The sequence below is a fragment of the Mya arenaria genome, chromosome 10 (assembly GCF_026914265.1).
Source record: "Mya arenaria isolate MELC-2E11 chromosome 10, ASM2691426v1".
Classification (NCBI taxonomy): domain Eukaryota; kingdom Metazoa; phylum Mollusca; class Bivalvia; order Myida; family Myidae; genus Mya; species Mya arenaria.
The window spans coordinates 69,128,316-69,153,467 of NC_069131.1; the positions used below are offsets into that span (position 1 = coordinate 69,128,316).

Here is a 25,152-nt window from a genome sequence, read left to right on the forward strand (position 1 = left end):
AACCAATGATAAACGATTGCTGACAAAAGATTAGATCGTAGATTTTCATATTTTTGTTCGAAAATTAAAATTTTATGCCTTTAAGAAAAATGCATAAATCATCAATTATTGAACTTGAATATAAAAATCGGCGATCTAATTTTTGTCAGCAGTCTTATATAACTAATTTTCATGGATTTGTTCAAAAATTGGCTAGTTCCAAGACAAAAAAATAAAAGTTGTCAAAACGTTCAATCTGTGAGAGGGCAGCTTCAAAACGAATGTGTTAAACTCACCAAACTACAGGTTGTGTGCATGTAAGAAAATAACAAAATTATGGAAAAGAATAGATTATGTTAGTTATCAATCTATATAAAATACATTACAAAAATACCTAATGATAGTAACAAAATTAAATTTACAATCATTCTCTAAGTTTTTTTTAAATCCGTTTGCAACAAAAGCAAAATGTAAAATTTTATTTCCTTTTCCTTTCAGTAGACAACATTAATATATTAATAAAACTGTACTCAAACAATATGTGGAGATTGTAAGCATCCCATATTGCTAGATATATTAGTGTATATGACAGTACAGATAATGAAAACTACCGAACCACTCAAGTAACAAAGAACTTACCTAGTTTAGCAATTACTGCTTGAGGAAATAGTTTGCGTCGAGAAAGAGAAAATCTATAAAATCGTACATTTCATCTTGATTCCATTTACAAATTAATTCGAGTCATAAAAACGTGGTGAGGACGTGCTACGTACTTGGTAATCGCATGCAGCAGTCTTCCTGGTCATAGTAAGAACGTACAAGGAACGCATTGGGCGTGGTACGCGCGTTTTAAGAACGCATATGACGTGATGCACGCGTGAGGATGCGCTCAGTAAGAACGTATTTGGAACGTGTGAGACGTAGAGAATGCCTGGCAGAGACGCAGCAAGGACGTAGTATGAACTTGAGTAAAACTTTTTTTTTAAATTGACCGCGTCTTTGAAGCGTTCGTCGAAATTGCCAAGACGTAGTGAAGTCTTCATTGTCTTCGTCTAGTGTGATATAGGTATTAAGTAAGAAGCTTTTCACCAATACCAATGACCTGCAGTGGTAACTTTTAACAGGACAAGGAAAAGGGGTTTATAATTGTGCAAGGAAATGAATGAGACGGGCATGTCAAGAATTATAATTTACAATACAACCCTAAAATGATCTCAACTATAAATCGGTCATAAATACATATTCAGATGGCAAATGGAAATTTTAGGGACAAGTTCAAAATCAACTCTGGCCTTAAAGACACTGAACGAGAGACATTAAACGTACATACAAAACTGACATACCATTAATGCATCATATACCTGGTATGGCGGATCCGTGGTCTAGTGGTTACACACTTGACTGTCAATCCAGGGGTCACTAGAAGAATATTAATCCTCTTCCGGGAGGGACGTTGAATTGGGTTAAATGGGGTTAAATGGGATTCCCGTGTGACAGTGCTTTACACTGGTGCACGTTAATGACAAGGGTAGCACAAACCAGAGTTACATGTTTTCTGTGCACTCTATTACTTAAACCAAGAATGACTAACAATACTAGCGGAGCACTCGCCGAGTGGGCCTTGCCCGAGTGCGAATATTAATCAGCGTACCTACCCCTCATCATAGTTCTGTACAAGTACTTTATGATGAGAATAGCTTTGATATATTAAATGTAATGAAGTCACGGTTGCCTTCTAAGGTTGTTATTGTCTATTTGCTAAAATATGTATTAACATTTGCGGTAAAAATACAGGCAGTGTAAGAAACGACTTATGTAAAAGCATACTATTAAAAATGACATTTAAATGACTTTTTAAATATTCAACATGAATGATTTCGATCACATTTAATGATTCATAGTTACTAAGTGTCATGAAATTTCTCTAAAACTAGGTTGCATACATTGAATAAACTTACTTACCCCATCCACTAATGGTAATAAGGTATTTAACACCCAATCCTCAGATTCCTATTTTGTATACCGTGATTTGATAACTATTGATTCCTTGCACATGTATAAATACTCGGCTTAGCTTGATGTAAATACCTCAACGAATTTTTTGAGTTATGCTCTGGACCAAAATTAAGTATAAACGATGGTTAAAGAGACATACTTCAGTAAATAGGTATCTGTTCCAACTTACGTTTCAAACCCTTCAGTACATGTTGACAAGCTTTGTCATAATGCGAACTTATAACGAGAAAGGAGATAAATAATAATTTACAGACGCTATGTTTATGGTTCTTATGCAATGCACTTGTGCGTATAGCCCTCCTATAACGCTTTAGCTAAACCCATAAAAGAATAAATGGACGGACGTACAGCAACTATATGCTCTGCATTTGGGAGCATAAAAAGTGGAAAACACACTGTAGAACGGTTTCCGGACAATTCGGCACCAAACGAATTCGGAACACAAACTTTTCGGGGCCATTTCAATAAGGCACCGCCAATTCGGCACCATCGGATTGGATATCAAGATAACTCGGCACCGTGTCATTTCTTGCTCATGTATTCAAGCATAAAGGGTTTAAGTTTTGGTCAAGAAAAATCATCATTCTCCGAAATATTTTAGAGCTACTGTAATGTTCTTTAATTCTTGTTTTTAGTCATAGTCATCGGTAAACTGAACTATTGAGATCGTGTTTTTTTATAATACTGAATTAAACAGTCTTGATCGAGATAACAAACAAACTTATATAACAATGTTCACATTAAAACTTGACACTGAAACGTTCAAACTTGAAATAAATAGACGACTCTAAAGTTATTTGTTGTTCTGTGAGATTATTATCTATGGAAACACATGTCATAGTGGGTCGGTATGAGCCTCATTAATCAACCCTAGCCACTCAACGCTTGGTGTGAAAATTCATATTACTTATTAACATACCATTTATACGGTGGTCGCGAGGCAACTTTCTTACTGATATTTATTTATACATATATTCAGTCAGACTGAATTTCAGTGAAAGTTGTAGATTTTTTCTATTTAACTGTTAAACGTTTCGATTAGCTGTAAAAAAAACTGTATTTGATTAAACAATGATCGACGGTCTGTGTATAAAGTATCCCCGTCGTATGAGGCCTTGGTAAAAGGGATTGACATGTTTATCATGCGGAGAAAAACAACATGAAAAGTGACTGTGACATCTGTCATCTTAAGTGTTAAAGCCTGAACATATCATGTGCTAATGTTATAATACCGATCATGTAAGGCAATCACTGTTGGAACATGTGTTTGACATTTAAGCTCTGGTTTATTTTAGAAACTCTAAGCGGGAGAGAGCAGAGCCTTTATACTTAGAAGATTTCGGCCCAGATTGGGAATGACTAGTTGGAGTTTGGCAAAATGTGCTTAAAACATGTTAGAATGTGCGTAATTTAACCTGGACTTACTCATAAATGCAGAGCATATATACCCTCTTATAAAAGAGTATTTGCTGTAAATGCAATGCTCATCAGCAAATTGCATTCGTTGTATAGGTCTGTAATCGTGTCGTTCTTGTGGTTGTTTTGGTTCGTGTGTCGTTATTGACTACTTATCTAACCATTTAATGTTAGTCTGCCTCACTATTGGTACATGATATAAAACTCTTCGATATATACGAACAGTAATAATACAAAATAGACAAGTTCATACAAAGAACTTCAAATTGCTTTCAATCATATAAATAAAATTAAATCATTTACATTTGATTCTCTTTATGCAGTTTGGAATTAAGAACTTCCCTTTCGCCTCAAGGTGTCAACACCCTGCAATTCTGAACAAATTTGACCAAACACCATGAGCAAAAATCATATTTAAGCTTTATTAATACTTTGAAAAGTATTGCTTAGAGGAGGAACTGTATGTATCATGAAATTTAGACACAATTAAATTCTGCTGATAATATCAGAAACAGTACCGTACAAAGGCATTGTTGATCCCATTTTGGCAATCCCTACCTTCAGGTAACCAAACCTCTGCCCTGACAATATCAGCACCTACCACTGTGTAAGAAAGTTAATTGACAATGTATAATCGCAACACCTAAACATAAAACTTGCCGAAAACAAACAAACAAGTAGTTGTATGTGTTCGACAGATGCTACGTAATTTAAAACAAACCTATATAGATATTTAATTTGATTATTTGTTATTTTTATTCAAAATGTCCGCCGAAATCATTTCAGGTATGTGCGTGCCATATCTTGTCCAGTGGGTGTAGGCCATCCCACTGAAAGCAACACTCCTTTTCTTCTATGACAAAGGGTAAACAGTGAAACATGTTATAATTCGCAATTTGTTAGATTTTTTAAAGCAATAAGGTATTATTTTTTACATTGAGCATTTAAAAGAGGGACCTGTCCAGGTATGGATCAGCCTTTTTAAGTCCAAGTAGTTTTGAAAGCACCATATTTTCTTTTGGAAGCTACAAGGTTTTGTACATATTCTGGGGAGATACCATACAGAAATTGGTAAGTTTTAATAGCGATGTATCTTACCCTGCTCAGATGCAATGTTGGCAATTGAACTCTATGAAGAAGATTTTCGTAAGTTGAGTTGTAATTATAAAAAAAACATTTTTTAAAGCTTTGTGTTGATTTTTTCCAATGTTTCTGTGAAAATAAGCTTACTATTTGTTTGTTCTAAGTCTTTAAAAGAAATCAATTTCTAAGCTGCTTTTTGCACATTTAAGAACTCTTGGTTTCAACATTTAATAAACTATCTACCTCAACGCTTTAAGGTTTTACTTTCTCTTCACAAACACTAGTGTGATTAAGTATATTGAATTATTTTATTTCTTTAACAGCTTTGAGCCAACTGAAATTGCTTGAAATTTGTCAGGGTTAGCTTGCAATTGATTGGAAGTAAACCAGTTCATCAAAATGTTTATTTCTTCTTCAAGAGTGATGTTAATTCTAAGAGGAAAACATAAATGTGTTTAAGCCGATGTAAACAAGACTGGAATGCAGTATAAATGAGCTAATAGAAGTTAACAGTGGTAGCTACAATGAAAATATGGAGTGTAAAACAAGAATGGTATTTCCTTCTATAACACCACTTATATTATTCATGCTTAATTTATTTGTGGTACAACTTATATGTAATTTAGTATTTAAATGATATCATCATTATCCGTGAATCTTATGTAACTTAAGTTATTGAAAGGCAACCGTTGAGTTAATGCACAACAGTACACACAAACACAGCAGTAAACTTACTAGTTGGTTTAAATGAATCCAGTAGCCAACATAGAAGGAATGTGTCACATAATAGCATCAAACTTGAACTCTATATTCTCAAAACCTCATATAAACAAAACAGCAAAAATCAAACATTCATAACGCCAGTTGTCCAAATATGTTAAACCTTTTCAGGCAATAAAGTGACTAGTCCCGTTATATTTACGTTAACTATTAAAATGATAAGCAAGTTATACTCATGCCATTAGTCGTATACCGATATCGACCACAATTATAAACTGCTTTTATAATTATATTTTCCTGTGGTATGACTACATGTTTGTACACTAAACCATAAACTGCTTACTGGTTATATATTGATCTTTCAAGATATTACATATAGATTCTGCTCTTTTGTTGTCACATTTTTGTCGAGGATTTCTCAAACCAGCTTCCATTCTTATTTCTTTTCCGACTGATTTCAGTAACGTTGTTTCGAGTGACCTAATTCTGAGTCGTGTTGAAACTAAGTTATTTTTGACTGACAGGGGCCATTTTGCAGACATGGCTTGATATCTGGTTTCATACTGATCTTCTGATACGTCTACTAGTCCAGTGGTTCTTACATCATTCATTTATTTCCCTTATATCTGCTCTATAATTTCATTGGCACAATTTTTGAGTTTAGACAGCATGTCGTCTTTAACATGATTAAAACACCTTAATTTGATAGATTTATCTTCACTTTTAACACTTACAATAGAGTATACGGCTTCAAATCCTTTCTCTAATGCAAGCTCTCAATCAGTCTCATATATCAGCTTATGTAAACCACATAAGTTGAGTTGAGTTGAGTTGGTGTGCTAAGAATCCATAAGCCAATTCCGCATCACCGGTACAAGTAATAATTCCAGCAAACACTGAAGGGTTCGTTTATTTGATATTTTTGAAAACTAGATGGGGATGAGGAAAAATCAAACATGTGGTATACAATGGGCCGCCTCATAAGTCATGTCCATTCCCAGCTTTTATTTTGAGCTTCTTGAAGGATCATATAACCTTTGTGTCGAAGTAACAGCAGTATCAGTCATTGCAAATGAATTTTGATGTATCTTTTTTTTCCTTTTGAAAGAAATGAAAAATCTACATGTTTTACAAACTTTCCTGAGTCCGTGTCTGCTATAAGTTTGGTGAAATTTGGCAGGATAACTGGCCCTGTATTTCAAAATCTATGTTTAACTTCCATTTTTGTTTTCAAATTATAAAGTTGGTTTCTATCTTTAGGACCGTGACATGATGATGGCATCTTAAGAGGGCCCCTTTTCTTTCTCGATCATATATATGACTCTCTTGTTGGCTCATGCTGCAAATGTTGTTTTTCACGGTCAAGAACAGATATTTTTGTGCGGACATACAGTCTTTTCTTATAAATTGCATTGCCATGGCCAACACCTGATGTTATTGCTACTCCCAAGTACTGAATTACAGCATATATTTCTGAACGATAATATGAGTATACTTTGCTTATGATTATTTTTGCTTTTCCTAATCCAACTCGATCTATCCTCTTTCCATATATTTTCTTTTATTTGTATAAACATTGTTTTCAGACAATATAGGATCATTTTGTGTTAACTTCCTTCATAAGATGGAGGGCTTGAATGACTGTTATAGCAACCGCTATCCTCACAAATTAAAACATTTTTCTTTAACCTTTTGAAGATCCACAACAAACACATTATTATCTTTTCGCATTGGAGCAAAGTTATTCACTTGGAAATGTTGAAAATGCAAGTTCAAATATCTCATTGAACGTCAAACCTTTCGGTTGCTTTTTAAAGACAGGACAGCATTGCTTGTTGGGATCTGAAAGAAACAAGTGGCAGTGATTGCAGCTTTACAAATCATGCGACCAAGAGAGCCTTATCATTACGTTGGCCACCATTCTATTCGTTACAACTGATATTGGTTATGATAATGTTTTACATCCTTTTGGAGTTGTGCTGCACAAAAATAAAGTGACAACAGGACAATAGCTGACAGTAGACATGGTTTTTCTTCACTGAAATTGGTCTGAACTTTCCTTACCAATATCAGAAATTTTATTTGAGTTCATTCAATACTTCTGAAGTTATACTCCACATTATAAATACTAGTGATGTTCCGATGATCGATTATAATCGAAAATGGATTGGTTGGGCCTGAAATCGGCGACAATCGATAGTATTTAGTTATAATCGATTATCGAAAATATATTAGTTTGTGTTCAGATGTTATCTTTAATTAAAAGGCTGATGAAAGCCACAATGAGCAAGAAAATGAACTATTTTTTATACAACAACACTTAATTACTTCAATCATAGACATAAGGTATATGCATATAATGATTAAGAGTTTAATACTGTACATGAATAAAACTACAAATCAGGTACTATCTAGCATTTTAAAAACCGGTTGTTCTATCGATAATCGGTTACTTGAGTGGAACCGATCATCGATAGTAAAATTGCAACCGATTCCCAACACAAATTACACAAATACTGCAGATTGATTAATCGTTCTTGTTCGTGTATACTGAATTTCCACTCATTGTATTACATCAATATAATAAGTTATACGTTGGTTATTCAATTCTTTTGGAGGCAGTTTTGTTATAAAAGAAAAGCCTGTATGCAATATTTGAACAAATACATGCACGGACAGACATAAGTACATAAATGAAGTGACAAACTATCACGGAATGCAAACTGGTTCCGCAACAATAAGGCAAGTAATTGATAAATGAAATTAAATTCGACAGGGTGAGATGAATATAGCGTTTTAATACTAGAAAAGTGAAGGGTTTTACTAACATTGGAGATAAAAAAAACAACTTCTCTTACCATCTCTGCAATTGTAACTGTCCCAAGGAGCTGAATATTTTGACAGTCTGCTAACAGAACGGACTTGTGATAAAATAGCATCGACACATATTACATGATGAAGATGGTGACATCCCCTCTGAACTGTTATCCTCTATAAATAAAGCAGCTGACTTTGATGTTGCTCTGCAAGTAAATCCATTGTAAATATAGCTTTTAAATAAAGATAAGTTAAATACAATCATAAACAACCTATAAATGTATCCGTATGCCTTTAACCACGTCTGTGTTGTGATTTGTAAAGCAGAAGCATGTTTCCTGTGACAAAATGTAAAACAACACTGCTCCATCATATTCCAAACAAATCATCACATCAGGAAAAAGCCCAATTACAACACCAAAGTTAAAGGTCACAGTCAAAGTTATTGTTATTAAGGATTTGTAAATATAAACGGCCAGAAGGAATCCAATCCTTTGGTGAATTGCACTTTGTCGCCACTGCCACAATAAAGCATGTACTGCCACACTGTGAACCTGCTGCCTCATGTCTAAACACGTTGCAGGAAGCTTGGTGAAAATCAGCTTCGATGCAGCTTAATTGTCTTTTTCTAGTCTGAAAAAGATATTTAGGCCAGCATGAGGGTACTATGTGGCTCAAACATATCCAGTTACTCTTGAAACCAAAAGGAGTTTGAGTGTAAAAAAGCTGCCGAACAACCGAATATTGTTTTTTTTTTTCACAAAAACAAAGCGTTGCGGTATATAATATTTGTAGATCAAGCAACTTAAGAGTAACGTTGTGGACACTACAATTGACAGTATGACATTTGATAACCAAGTCGTTATTAAACCGTTAAGAGTTACGTTGTGGACACTACAATTGACAGTATGACATTTGATAACCAAGTCGTTATTAAACCGTTAAGAGTAACGTTGTGGACACTACAATTGACAGTATGACATTTGATAACCAAGTCGTTATTAAACCGTTAAGAGTAACGTTGTGGACACTACAATTGACAGTATGACATTTGATAACCATGTCGTTATTAAACCGTTAAGAGTAACGTTGTGGACACTACAATTGACAGTATGACATTTGATAACCAAGTCGTTATTAAACCGTTAAGAGTTACGTTGTGGACACTACAATTGACAGTATGACATTTGATAACCAAGTCGTTATTAAACCGTTAAGAGTAACGTTGTGGACACTACAATTGACAGTATGACATTTGATAACCAAGTCGTTATTAAACCGTTAAGAGTAACGTTGTGGACACTATAATTGACAGTATGACATTTGATAACCAAGTCGTTATTAAACCGTTAAGAGTTACGTTGTGGACACTACAATTGACAGTATGACATTTGATAACCAAGTCGTTATTAAACCGTTAAGAGTAACGTTGTGGACACTACAATTGACAGTATGACAATTGATAACCAAGTCGTTATTAAACCGTTAAATTTGACCTTAATGTTTTATTATTACTTTAACTTTTTAACTTGCTCAATTAAACTCACAAACACAATAATGTTAGTGCCGTCTATGTTTAACAAATGATGCACCTTCACACAAAACAAGGAAGATGATTCGAAAGTAATGTTTGTTATGAAAGTCATCGTTATTTTTATATTTTCAAACGTAAGAATTATTAAAATGAAAAGTCAAACAGGTAAATTACTTGGATATATGTGTTCTTAATACGTATATATAAAGCAAATCCCAATGTCAGATTCAACAATCCAGATCGTTATTCAAACACATGTTTGATTATTGTTCATTTCAGTAATTAAGATGGGCTGTCGTAATTTACCTTCTTTAATAATAAAACGACTTTTAATTCAATTTGATAATATTTTATTGCATGATAAAATATGTATAGGATACCAAACCTATTGATCTTTCTGCGAAAACGTTTGAAATGACGTCTGGCCAGACTAATGGCGGGAATATATGTTACGATAACGCACAACACCGTCATTTGGGACAATCAGAAAAGTGAATCGTCGTATGACGTAACATATATTCTCACCTTTTTGTCAGACTGACGGGCATGTACCCTTGACAATGCGCACTTTCAACGTCATTTCAAACCTTTCTAGAAAAGTCAATTATTAACGACGAACAAACAACAGACATCCATCAATCCTCACAGCTCCGCTTGTGCTATTTGTGCTCAGATGAGCTAAGAATTATTTCCATGTCAAGAACCACTGGTTATTGTGCGATTGAGATTTTTTGTTTAGGTCTAGGTCATCAGCGTTTATCTTTGGTTACCAGGGCAACGATAAGAAAACTTTTGAAGATTATATTGTTTTCAAACATTTCAACACAACATTAGTTTTAGGCACTTGAACAAGAGTACTCAGATGACTGATGTAAGGTCATCATGGACGTCTTTCTTTTATTGATTGCGTTTTATACACTAGTCATTTGTAACCAAGAAAATGTAGATGTGAACAATACCAGGGGAGTAATATTTTATTTTTAACTTTCAATTTTGGCTCAACTTTAAAATATTACCTTAAATTTGACCATTTTGCCTGCCTACTTTTCCCGTATTCATTTTTTTCAAAATGACAGTAATATGCTACGCCCTTATCTTAATCTTCATCATAATCAACAACATCATCACAACCGCCCTCATCACCACCACAATCTCAACCACCACCACCACCATCATCATCCCCACAACCAACATCATGATCATGATGATGATCATCATCATCATCATCATCATCATCATCATCATCATCATCATCATTATCATCATCATCATCATCATCATTCCCATTTTTTTTCAAAATGACAGTTATATGCTAATCTTAATAATCATCATAATCAACAACATCATCACAACCACCATCATCATCAACGTCCTCACCATCGTTTTTGTTGAAATATTAGAACTCTTATAGCTTTAAAATAAATGGTTAAGTAAATCCTCTTGATGTGGCGAAAGGGTACAGTTGCGCCCCATATAAGCAATTTCTGCTTTATGCGTTGAGCGTAGCCACATACACGTGATCGCCCTGTTTATGCGTCGAAAATCAGCGCATAAACAAACAAAAAACACGTTTATGCGTCGATGCTGCTATGCGGCGTTACAATGTATTAATCAAACACAGACGTTGAAAAGAAACAGTTTAAAAGTTTTCCATCATACCAGGCTTGCATTTATGGTAATTGCAGTTCATGTATATCTCCGGCTACGCAGTATGCATTTTGTATGCACTTTATATGCCCAACATGTGTATAGAAAATACAAATAATTCTATCATCAATATTAATTAAAATTTAAATTAAAACCTACTTACTTCAAATCACATTATAACTACATTAATTTAGATGTCTGAATGCAATAATTCCGTGCACTTCCTGAACAACCCTCGTTTAATGATAAAACTGCACCATAAAACTATCCAGGGGAAAACACACACATATATTTGCAAGGTAAGTTCCTAATTTAAACTCAGGTCCTGGCCTAATTGATCAAACTTTTTACTTCTCGAAATCAATGACAACAGACGAATGGAATACAATGAAAAAAACGTGTCCATCTCCGGCAAGTTTGAAGATAAAGTTCTATTATCGCATGAAAAGCCGAGCATTGCCCGATTATGGATTACAGTTTTTATTAAACCATATTCATTTAATTCTGTTTAATTCCTTTTTTTTTAAAATAAGTCGAGTTATTTAATCAGAACATGTATGTTATCAGTTTATGGTGTCAAAACTTCAAATCATATCTGAAATACATATTAAACTAAAACTGTCCGGAAATAAAGAATAATACATTTGAAGTTGAGTAGCTGTTTGAAAACAAGAGCTGTCACAGTATGTGACGAATGCCCCCGAATGTGACATTGATCTATGAACAAGGTCAGTACATGAAAAGTTGATCTTGCCTTTACGTGTCAAATACATATGGCAAGTTATTTTAAATTGCCTCTTAACATAAAAAAAATACCACCCATACTTGACAACCTAGAGTGTTATGTCCTTATAAGCAGCATTCCATTGTGAATAAACACTAAGTGTGACCTTGAACTTAGGTAGGGACACGGGTCTTGCACACGACACGTCATCTTGGTATGTCGGACACATGTGGCCAGTTGTTTTAAAATCTGTCCATACAAGGGAAAGTTACAGCCGGACATGACAACCTATACACTATGTCTTTATATGCAGCACTCCATTGTGAATAAACACTTAAGTGTGACCTTGACCTAAGAGGTAGGGACACGGGTCTTGCACGCGACAGGTCGTCTTGGTATGTGAAACACATGTGGCAAGTTATTTTAAAATCTGTTCATACAAGGGAAAGTTACATCCCGGACACGACAACCTATACTCTATGTCCTTATAAGCAGCACTCCATTGTGAATAAACACTTAAGTGTGACCTTGACCTTAGAGGTAGGGACACGGGTCTTGCACTCGACAGGTCGTCTTGGTATGTGGAACACATGTGGCAAGTTATTTTAAAATCTGTCCATACAAGGGAAAGTTACAGCCGGGACATGACAACCTATACACTATGTCTTTATATGCAGCACTCCATTGTGAATAAACACTTAAGTGTGACCTTGACCTAAGAGGTAGGGACACGGGTCTTGCACGTGACAGGTCGTCTTGGTATGTGGAACATATGTGGCAAGTTATTTTAAAATCTGTCCATACAAGGGAAAGTTACAGCCCGGTCACGACAACTTATACTCTATGTCATTATATGCAGCATTCCATTTTGAATAAACACTAAGTGTGACCTTGACCTTAGAGGTAGGGACACGGGTCTTGCACGCGACACGTCGCCTTGGTATGTGGAACACATGTGGCAAGTTATTTTAAAATCTGTCCATACAAGGGAAAGTTACAGCCCGGACACGAGTTATTGAGCTGGACAGACGGACTAACAGACAGACGGACGGTGCGATTTTAATATGTCCACCTTCGGGGGCATAAAACGCAACATAGGTTGATATTTCAACTTTAAAGTAGAAAATTGTCATTTTTCTAAGCTGAATTCAAAGGAAACTAACCATGTTTGGACAATGGAAATATGAACATATATGCAACAAAATAGTCTCAATTATAAAATGATATATATAAATTTAGTGAAAAAAATTAGGGATGCAAACGAATGGCAAAATTGATATTCGAATATGCGTTAATTCTTTCGATCGAATATTCGATTACCAATATGAATGTATAAGAAATGTAGTAAACAACTTTTATTGTTTGCTTTAGTAATAGCCGGGGCATTTTAACCCTTCTTCGTTGTAGCCGGTGTACGCGAAGGACCCTGATTTTTCCAAACATTGGCAATGAAATTCCCCATTTACAAAAATATCTAACAAAAGCAATAGCCACTGAAAAAGGCGAAGATCGTTAATGCCGGGTTGAATGTCATGATGCACCAACGGGTCGTTCTGTAGGACGAGCGGCCTCGTTCTGGGATTCACATCTACATAATATAACTATGAAAACACCAAACCTACTCGGAGATTCGATAAATAATAAATCGAAAATAACCCTGAATTTTGACCCATTTATTGTATAACAATGACCTAAATTGCTATTCTATACAGTTACATTTCAAAGCACGAATGTTATATCGAAACATGGTAAAAGCATATAACTAGCACATGTTATCCATATCATTACGGCGATTTGAGCAATACTGCACAGCTTAATTGACAGCCATGACACCACTTTGGTTGCCGATTCCGTTTATTATCCAATAATGGTCATTAGAATTTACCGAAAATAATTGAAAGTTGTTTGATGTCACTTGTCTTATAGCCAGTTTTTATAAAATTACGGGTACTGTTTATAGTCTCCGACTATGTGTCCCTAATTAACATATGATGCGTGTACCGGTATAGTGTCATCACGTCACGCCTCTGGCATTTAGGGGCCAATCATTGTAAAAACAAGACATGCTAATATATACAACAGCAAAGATGTAGGAAAAAGGTTTATTATTATATTTACCAAACAAAACGCATCGAATATTCGAATACCAATTTTGACATTCGAATATTAAACGTTCGATCGAATATTCGAATATTCGTTTGCATCCCTAAAAAAAATATATAAGATTTGAAAAAAGCATTGTCACAAATTAGTAGTTTTTTAATTGGTTGAAATATTTCATTAAGATGCATGATGAATACAGCCCCTGATGGATGAAAACCTACCTGCCCGATTGCTCTAAATATAGAACCAATTTGGCACTGCCTAATGGTACCTAACAACTAAATGTACTGTACAACATAAGTCAGCAACCTTTTTTTACTATAAGGGTAATATTGAGTGTAAATAAAAGACATACAAAAATAAGGACATGGGTAGATTAATGTAGCAAACAAAACCTTTTCAAAAATATAGCAAACATCAAGACTTTCAGAAAATAGTTTGAAGGTATTAACTGTATTTTCAAACAAGGGACATAATGAAATAATTACTTAAGTCAGAGTTCATAACTGAATAATTTCTAAAGTCAGAGTTATGGTCCTTGTTTGTACATATGAGTATTGTCTCAGGCAACATGTGTACCAAGTTTTGTTTGAATGAATCTTAAATGGGTTTTTTAGTCGCCTGCGAAGCATGCAAAGCATGCCTTACACATAGGGATTGGTTTGTACGGCATCATCAACAATAGAGTCAAACTTTAGATTAAAAATATGGACAATCAGAAAACCTTTTTTCAGCTTACAGTCACACTGACCTTGACCTTTGACCCACTGACCTCAAAATCAATAGGGTTCATCTGCTGGTCATGACCAATAAGCCTACCTAGTATGAGGTCCCTGGGTCAAAGCGTTCTCAAGTTATTGATCGGAAACCGTTTTTCATGTTAAGGTCACACTGACCTTGACCTTTGACCCACTGACCTCAAAATCAATAGGGTTCATCTGCTGGTCATGACCAATACACCTACCAAGTATGAGGTTCCTGGGTCAAAGCGTTCTCAAGTTATTGATCGGAAACCGTTTTTCATGTAAAGGTCACACTGACCTTGACCTTTGACCCACTGACCTCAAAATCAATAGGGTTCATCTGCTGGTGATGACCAATACACATACCAAGTATGAGGTCCCTCGGTCAAAGCGTTCTCAAGTTATTGATCGGAAACCATTTGGTATTCCGACCGACCGACAGACAGACCGACCGACCGACCGACATGTGCAAAACAATATACCCCACTTTTTTCAAAAGGGGGCATAAAAAGGTAGAGGATGCAATATTACCAAAATAAAAGTATGTTAATAAATACAGAAATAAACGTTCAATTGCAATAAGATATGTCGAGTCTCACAAGACACAGTGGATCAACTCACGTTTCAAACGTATATTTTTAAAACTTCTGTTGATGGACTGACCATACACGCAGGATAATTGCAAGACTCGTAAGTAAGATACATTTTTTTTGTATACGCACCTCAACAGAAAAGCCCGCAGTGCAACATCATGGAAATTTAAAATAAATCATTTGCTATTGTGTAATTTTCACCCAAATGTATTCCGCAACCTAGCACTCACAATTTGTATTGTTAATGAGAAACCAACAATTAGTTGCTCTCACCTAAACCAGGTGCCGACCATATCGTATTTGCCGCGATCATCGTCATACCTACCAAGTATTTCTCGTTCACGGGTAAATGTCATGATCTATCCGGAGAAACGAAGCTGTCCGGAACACAGACGATACGTATGTGCATGTCGTTTACCTACATGCACAATAAGTATTTCACAACAGTTCTAGCAGCTTGAAATCACTGACAATATCATTGAAAACTGCAAATTAAATATATCAGCGAAGCAAACAAATTATCCGGACACCCGGAGTTCGTTATTTGACCGCCAGTCGCTCAGTTCGATCACTCTAAACCCCACAAATTCAAAAGATTCCGCATTATTTTCGACAACTGTGACAGTGACAACTATACATACGCATATGTTAATGTTAAATGTTTGTAAATCGTGTTTTAATTGAATTGGATTCTACGTATAACAGTGTATTGTGATTTAGCCCCATTTCATTTCGGAATGTACTTCAAATATTTCAGTAAGTAATTCAATTATGAGGTCATAATACGATGTACTCATCAGCGTGGTTAAGTCAAAGGTATTGGTGCAAAATGCTGAAACCCTCGTTGAAATCATGATTCTTGAAAAGATGACTTTCGGTGCTAGCTTGATGAAATCAATTCGATGTATCACTCAAACAAACAATTATCCTTTTTGTATTAAACTTATAAACAGACGATATGAGAACATTGTCGATTATCGTCGGTATCGGTATGTATTTTCATTGCATTTCTTTATTTTCATGGTGTACACACAATGTTATCCGTTTGGTACGATGCAGACTCGGATTTCACGAGGCGCAAGTCGAGTGAAATCCAAATCTGCAAAATTCCACGAGAGTCGAAAACGACATTCCGGATCAAAACGCAGTACTAATAATCCTTTTAGTATATACATTACCGGTTAGATCACTTAACAGCCACATGTTTTCATAATATATGTCATTTTAACGACGCACGATTTTGTTTGATGACGTCATTTTAACATCTCACAACGATACTTGTTATGACGTGACGTCACAAAAGTGAAATACGGCCGATAGGTATTGCTTGTGGATTTATGATGGGTATATAATAAAAATGCAAACTGTGAGGGTTTATTATGAATATCTTGATTTCAAATCGGAGTACATTCAAGACATCGACTTATTTCAATTACCTGAATTGTATCAAAAGTGCTATTTTTGTCTCAGATGTTATCTTCAAATGGACGTCTTTAATAGCTGTCGTTTACTTTCCCATTTTTATGATATTAACAATTCAGCACGTGCCTTGTGACTCTTTTAGATTTATTTTTCAATTTGCGACTACTGGGCTTGTCTATGTAGTGTTCATTGTATTATTAAGTGATGAAAGACATTTTAATAGTAAGGAAAATAGAAGAAAGATTTAGCAATGATACACTGAAAAATACAAGGACAATCCCAGTAATCATAACATAATCACTAGTAATGCTCACAAAAATATGAACTATGTTTGAACATAGAAATAAGTTTGATTCCTGTCCACATTTATTTGGTTGCAAAGGAGAGGACTGTACGTGTAGTAAAATACCCCAAACAAAAATGATTACAGAGCTATTAGATATAAGGGGGTTATGTTATTTCACGTGCGGCAAACTTCAGATGAAATAAATATCACAAATACTGACTGTATTATATATGTGCTTTCGTTCACGTATTCTATTGTTGAGCAGAGAGTAATATCATTTCAAATGAACCAAAAGTATAGGATCACCGTCCAGCCGGCATCGGCATGAATCATAATGGTGAATGGGATCGTCTGTGCGGCCAATGATATACAACTGGTGAATTATTTGGCAGGCCAATGTAGCCTTTATGCTTATTTTTAGTATTATCCAATGTTAGGTATGAATAATTAATCATTTAAAAAGGTGTACTAGCCTAAAGACAACTCATTGACACATTATCAACGTTGTATCTTATTCGATCCGCTGTTGAGTGCGCGCTGCGTAGAAGGCACGGGATTTCCCGTGTGTATACGTCGATTGTAAATTGTAAGCTGGAGCCTCGATGGATCTTAATGGAGTCATTACATAGTATCAGCGCTTTGGAAATACCTAATTGTCATTTAGCACAGCATTGAAATTTCACAATTGTGTATATCAAATCATCTATTTAAGGTAGAATTTCCATTGTTGGCAACGCAATTTTTCATTCAAACACGAGAATCGATAAAATTACAAGATAATACATCTTTTAGGCACAGCAGACATTTAAACTCACAGTCAAACTTCAATTATAACAAAATCGATACTAATAAATATTTTGAACGAGATTTATATTTATTTCAAAAGCAGAAGCCCTCTACCAATACGTTTTAACAATCACTTGAAACTTGAAACTTTGAGTGAATTGATCTTTAGCGTACCAATTACCGAAATTGTATTGAAACTATTTTCTGAAAATTGTGTGACCCAGCAAAATCACTATATTTTAAATGAGAACGGAATTATCGAAAGTGTAACAATATCATTCGCTGACAACGATTTTGTGATAACACATACAATTTTGAACAAAAAGGAATCGCTGGTAAGTTATAGAATATCAAGCTTATTTAGGCATATTTATGTGTTCAACTGTGGATTAACTGTTTATTCAACATAAAATTTAATGTATTAGTACATATTTGTTTTAATTAATTTAAACATTAGAAAGCGCGTCATGTTGACTTATTTCGTAAAAACATCGTCATCTATCATAGTGTGCCCGATTGTTACATATGCCGGGTAATCGATAGTGACAGTGAATGAATGCCCTGAGAGTAAAATTAATAAAACTGAATAAAACTCACATATTCTAGTTCAACAGTTCAACTGTTTACTTGTTTTTAAATGCCAGACGTTTACTTTCGTTTTAAACAATTCATAATGACGTCACACAAGGTCGCGTGAATGATTTATATTCATATTCCATTAATATTTTGTATTATGCATGTATACTTGGTATTATTTTGTCTAGTTGCTAACGTGTTTCTGGGTTCGATGAAATTAAAATGTTAACATATTTGGCTGTCTTTAATTGCAAATAGTGTTAAGGTATATTATAAAAGCCTTGTTACTTGTGGAAGAATCAGAAGCGCACTCGACCTTCGATCTCGTTCAATACGGATTCTTCCACAAGCAACTCGAAGTGATACAACACCATGGATTAACCGCCTGACATAATATTCCCTATCTATAATAACAAAAGTTTATGTTATTAAAAACGCATACGATACACATGTCTACATTTACTACACCTTATTATTTTGAAAACATATTTGCTTGCGTTTTGATGATATTCGAATTGCGTTCCGATCTATGCGAAAAGTGGGTACATATTTGTACCATTCCATTGTCTGAAAATGAATAAATTTTGAAAATATTCTAGTTGGATTAGATTCAAAATTATAACGCATTTCATACACTTCAAAATCATCGTTTGATATTAGTGGTATGATTTTTTTTCAAAATTGCCCACTGTGTGTCAAACCTGTTGTCGCTTTAACAATGTACGAAAAGCTTACATAAACAAATGTCGAATTATGCTCTTTTTGAAATGATATTTAGTTTATCATTATTGTAAACTTGGCTTCCATATTCAGTGCAGTGAAGCAAACAAAGCTTTTTTTTCAAACACCAACAAGTAATCGTACACAATGTCAGTTATCGATAACAATATTCTGCCAAATGCTTTGAATTTATTATGCAAATCATGTCCGATTATTGTCGAGACGATGGAATGGTATTTTTATGTTGCAAAAATAACTCATAATTAATTATTAATCAGTCGCATATTATAATATTAGCCTCTAATGACACAAGTTATAAATTATGTACGATAGGCTTACGTTTTGCTACAGGCGTTCTAATACGTAACGACTCCTCTCAACAAAATTTAAGCGTATAATTGATTTCGTATGGCCTAGGCCGAGTATGTCATGTATAAAAGGTCAGTCGATTACTTTTCGTAGACAACCGGCTATTGGTATCTTATTGTTAAATCATTGGATCCGTGTTAAAACTACTATGTTATTAAGTACGCAGTATCTACCAGAATAGCAGGTAGGAACTAAATTGATATTTTTTGTTCATTTAAGTACTGTTTAACTTGGTGTTATTTAATTGCATGAATAACGTAACATTTGAGTAAGTGTATTAAAGCAGAAGTGTTTTGAACAAGACTTTGTTGCAATGTGGAAAAATGAGATGAACTCGAGATTTATAAATGACTAAGGTATTTTTGTGATGTTGGGACACTGGAGTACTTTGTTAATGACTCAAACGTTATGCGCTATGGAACTACCAGGAGTTCTTAAATAGCCGATTTCACAGCAATTTTTCACAAAATTGACGTATATCGTACCATATTTGCGGATATATTTTACAGTTTTGGCAAAAACGTTTATTTTTTGTCAAATGGTAGATACGATTGGTTTCACGATAATGCAGCATACAAAATCACATTCAGACTTCAAATATCACCAAATCCATACTGATAAATAACCAATATGTGGGTCTGATATTTTAAACGTGATCTATATTTCTTTTATGTACAAGAAGGCACTACCAATACGTTTTAACAATCATCTGAAACATGAAACTTCAGCATGATAATTATCGAAATTATAGAAATTGTATGTATATCACCTTTTGAAAGCTATTTGAACAAATTTGGCAGATTATTTGATAACAAACCTCAGCGCAATAACGATCCGTGTCAGCAATCACTTGAAACTTAAGACTTTGTTTGCCAAAAGTTAAAATGATCTAAGCGTGAATAATTTAAAACTAGAACGAAGACATTGGAGTTTAGTGAAATATCTTTATCTTATTCAGGTATATTTATATTTAACATTTATTGTATAATGTCTATTTATACGTTTTTTTTAGTGTTTATAAGTTGAAGCGCTTAATGTTGCTCATTGATGTAGAAAATCGTCATTTATCACAGTGTGAACGATGTATACATGTGCACTAGATTTCTGATCAGTTTCAGCTAGTAAAAACAACGTTTTCCTTTCAGACTGTAAATTGTGTCGTGCCAACATGGATTCGAGGGTTTTATTCCTTGCTGGACTCTTATTAACAGGGTGTGTGCCTTCCTGTTATGCCCGATGTTCCGATGGTATGATATTTTTATTTAGCAACGCTCGATACTCAGTTCTAATGGTAAAGGTGAGTTCTTCGCTTTTGGTACCGATCGTTGCACCGAAGGTCAGCTTATTGTTTTCAGTAAAGCCTTATGCCTATATACTACGTACTAGTTGTCCAAATCAAGCTCGGATCAGCCGGTATAAATTCATTCAGTACGATCCTTCGAAGCTACTATCTTTCTACTACGTTATAGTATTCTTTTAATATCACTCCCTGTGTAGATGGTTCATACCACTTCTTTTCAGTAACGCTTTTTTATTTTATGTTAGTTATTTTGTAATTATAATGTTGGATGTTTCGACGATACTGACTATTTTAATCACTTACGCCCGTGTTTTGACACTGCTGCCTACTCTGCAACGGTGGATTTCATGAATTTACAAAACTTCTGCTTCGATGCTACTTCTATGCTATGACTTTTTTAAGATTTGATGCTAAAGGGATAGGAGTATGTTTTTTTTTTTTTAAAACAACATGATCCGATAATTTTTACTTTGTTTTTTGAAACGTTTGTCGATTCGAAGTTTTGAAATATTGTTTAAATAACACTGAGTGGTTCGACGGCATGTACGGGTTTCAGTAACGCTGGGTGTTGACGGTATGTACGGGTTTCAGTAACGCTGGGTGTTGACGGTATGTACGGGTTTCATTAACGCTGGGTGTTGGCGGTATGTACGGGTTTCTGTAACGCTGGGTGTTGACGGTATGTACGGGGTTCAGTAACGCTGGGTGTTGGCGGCATGTACGGGTTTCAGTAACGCTAGTTGTTGACGGCATGTACGGGTTTCAGTAACGCTGGGCGTTTACGGCATGTACGGGTTTCAGTAACGCTGGGTGTTGGCAGCATGTACGGGTTTCAGTAACGCTGGGTGTTGACGGCATGTACGGGTTTCAGTAACGCTGGGTGTTGACGGTATGTACGGGTTTCATTAACGCTGGGTGTTGACGGCATGTACGGGTTTCAGTAACTCTGGTTGTTGACGGCATGTACGTTTGCAGTAACGCTGGGTGTTGACGGTATGTGCGGGTTTCATTAACGCTGGGTGTTGACGGCATGTACGGGTTTCAGTAACGCTGGGTGTTGACGGCATATATGGGTTTCAGTAACGCTGGGTGTTGACGGCATTTACGCTTTGCAGTAACGCTGGGTGTTGACGGCATGTACGCTTTGCAGTAACGCTGGGTGTTGACGGTATGTACGGGTTTCAGTAACGCTGGGTGTTGACGACATGTACGGGTTTCAGTAACGCTGGGTGTTGACGGCATGTACGCTTTGCAGTAACGCTGGGTGTTTACGGCATGTACGCTTTGCAGTAACGCTGGGTGTTGACGGCATGTACGGGTTTCAGTAATGCTGGGTGTTGACGACATGTACGCTTTGCAGTAACGCTAGATGCTCCGCCAAAACGTCCTCTTTCTAATATTTCCCTACGATTGCTAATATATATCTGCAGCGCTCATTGCCATGACACTATGTCTTTTTTCTAAACATTCATTTTAGGTTTCGCACGTCACCTGATATCTGGATAATATGTCATATGTTTTTAGCAAAACTGGGTGCTCCTCTGGTATGTACTATGTTGTCGTTAAGCTATGTGATTCGGAATTACATATATAATGGTACCAATTATGCTGGTATCATCGATGGTATATACTGTGATTTCAGCTACGCGTTTTGATTGGAAGGTATGTACTCTGTTGGCAGTACTGCTCGGCCATCAGACAGTTAGTACTTAGTTTTAGTAACGCTGGGTGATCTAACAGGACGTACTTAATTGTAAATAAGTCGCTCATACGGTGGGTAAAGTTTGTCTGCAAAGACTAACAGTAGGTTTGGTACGAAATTATAGATACACACGTATTTGTATGCATCATATACTCGTTAATACCTAGGTTAAGACAGACTATGTCAACATTCGTTAAATTTAATATCGTTTTAGCCGGTGCTATGAGGAAAATAAAACGATGTTTATCGTTTTTGATTTTGCGCTAAAGTTTTCCAGAAACCGCAGAAACTGCTGGCGTTAAAAATACCTCTTATTTAAGGAACAATTACGGATTCCCTTTCTGATTCCGTTTACATTTACGATTAAGAAATACATATATAAATATTTGTTTTCCATTCAAGTTGAATACTCTTTACCTTTTTAACTATATGTACAATCTCGAGGGATGAATGCGCAAAGGTTCTAAGTGACATCAAATAAAGGAGAAGATAAAACCTTTTCGCTTTCATCCCTCGATGTAATCTAGATGCGAATGGACACTTTTAGAATATTTTTTGAAGCTGATTTTACAGTCATCTCTCACCAATTTAAATGAATGAGTGTAGACAAAATTTATGCTAAACAAACAGAAATAGGATCCAAATATTGGCTGTATTTCGCTGCATTTCTTATGTATTTATTGACGTAAATACTACATAATTTCAAAAAAGCAACTCTATCTATGGTCAATACAACCAAATCATTTTTAGATGACTCTTGGTTCACCTTGAAGAATATTGCCATTGGAGGCGTGGTTGGGGCAGGTGCCGTTGTGGCTGCCCCTTTTGCGCTTGGGGCTGCTGGATTTGGAGCCGCTGGTGTTACGGCCGGATCATTGGCAGCTGCAATTCAGGTAAAGTCGTTAAACTTGTGTTAAAATAATACTTATAAAATTTATGTTTACATCACGATCTATACATGAAGTCAACACGATCTTTAATGTCAATCATCATATATTTTTTATTTGTATCTCATCTAATAAAGTAACAACACAGAGAGCCTATCGCCGAAACCCGAAGTACACAACCCTGTTAACTTAAGAAAACAATCATCGTTGGAAACCACGTTACGCATTGCAATTGTCCTTTCTATTAACTCATTACCATAACAACTGTAGAAACATTTCAGCATAGGCATCAAAAGTATACTAGCTGTGCGTTCGAAGAACTAACTCATCGCCATCATCAACGTTTAAGTTTGGAATATAACTGATTGTCGATAAATTATGAAACTCAATAAGAGTTAAATCGGGTATCGTGTGTATCCGTCGCTGAATGAACTGTGGTTTATAAAAAAATATCAAATATTTTACACTTAAAATATAAACTCAATCATTATTAGATTCTCTTTTTTACAACATGTTTCTTCTATAGGGACCAGCAGTTGTTTCCGGGAGTGCATTTGCGCTTGCGCAGAGTGCAGGTGCGGCCGGTCTCGGAATCGGGACTAAGGTGGCATTGTTTGCCGGATGGGGGTTTTCTGGGTATGCGGTCAGCAAGAACAACGATTAATAAACACATTTGTCGACTAACAGTAAAATACTAAAGTAAAGAAGTTAATCCAAAAGGTAGATTGTTTCAAAAACTCGAATGTATTAAATTCATTTTGACAAAGCAAAATCTTGCTTTATAATCACATGCTGTTGATTAAGCAACTATTATAATAACATTAAAATAGTATTATATCAATTAACATTTTTTCAATATTGAACTAATATAAAACTTATTATTACAACGTACGTTTTTTTCTCTTGGACATGCAAACGATATACATGTATGTCTTTGCTTCACCGTATTAAAATCGGATTGACTTGCATTTTGAAGGTATTATAATTGCGAAGCGATTCATGCGAAAAGCGGGTATATATTTGTACCGCTCATTCGACTGAAAATGAATCGATCTATTATATATTTGAATAAAGAGACCCGAAACCAATTTAATATTGGCAGTATAATTTATTTAAATTTGCCAATGTGTGTCACACCTGTTCTCGCTTTAACACTATACAATGAATAGCATACAGCTCATATTTCTTCATAAGATCGATCTATAATCGAATTCAGTTTAAAATGGGAGTTAAATTAGCCTTCATTTACATTACAGTGAAACGAACAAAGCTGCTTTTTCTTTCAAACAAACATACTTTCATACAGATACCGTAAAACTGTCAGTTATCTACAAAATTATTCTGCCAAATGCTTTAAACGTATTATACTGATCACATCTGATGGTTATCGAACCGTATTGTTTAATCACTCATGGTTGCAAAAACTCATAATTCTTATAGGTCAGTCGCGGATTATTTTTTTACCTCTAACGACACATTTCAGGAACGATAATAATGATTATAATAATAATTATATTAATAATAAAATTGGGAAAGTGGATTTCCATTATTAGCTGCAAATCACCTATATATTCCAGTTCTCGATGACGGTTTAAGTCAAGTCAAGCACTCACAAATTTCATACTCACACGAAAGCACATTTGCCTCACGCACACCTGTGATAACGGATAGACCTTTGTCTCGAAAGTATCTGAACGGTTATTTGATTACAGAGGATTTACGCATTGAG

At 35.2% G+C, this 25,152-nt stretch overlaps 1 protein-coding gene across 3 annotated transcripts; it reads left to right on the forward strand.

Moving 5' to 3' along the window:
* The first annotated feature begins 17,986 nt into the window (after nucleotides 1-17,986).
* LOC128206937 (interferon alpha-inducible protein 27-like protein 2B) lies at nucleotides 17,987-24,310 on the forward strand. Of its 3 annotated transcripts, none has more exons than XM_052909679.1 (4): nucleotides 17,987-18,204; nucleotides 20,680-20,781; nucleotides 23,287-23,429; nucleotides 23,950-24,310. In XM_052909679.1, the coding sequence occupies exons 2-4, from the start codon at nucleotides 20,703-20,705 to the stop codon at nucleotides 24,085-24,087; spliced, it is 360 nt and encodes a 119-aa protein (XP_052765639.1). In that variant the 5' UTR covers nucleotides 17,987-18,204; nucleotides 20,680-20,702; the 3' UTR covers nucleotides 24,088-24,310. The 3 variants fall into 3 exon arrangements, with proteins under 3 accessions (XP_052765639.1, XP_052765640.1, XP_052765638.1); XM_052909680.1 differs by lacking the exon at nucleotides 17,987-18,204 and adding an exon at nucleotides 19,610-19,718; XM_052909678.1 differs by lacking the exon at nucleotides 17,987-18,204 and adding an exon at nucleotides 20,360-20,492.
* Nucleotides 24,311-25,152: the final 842 nt, after the last annotated feature.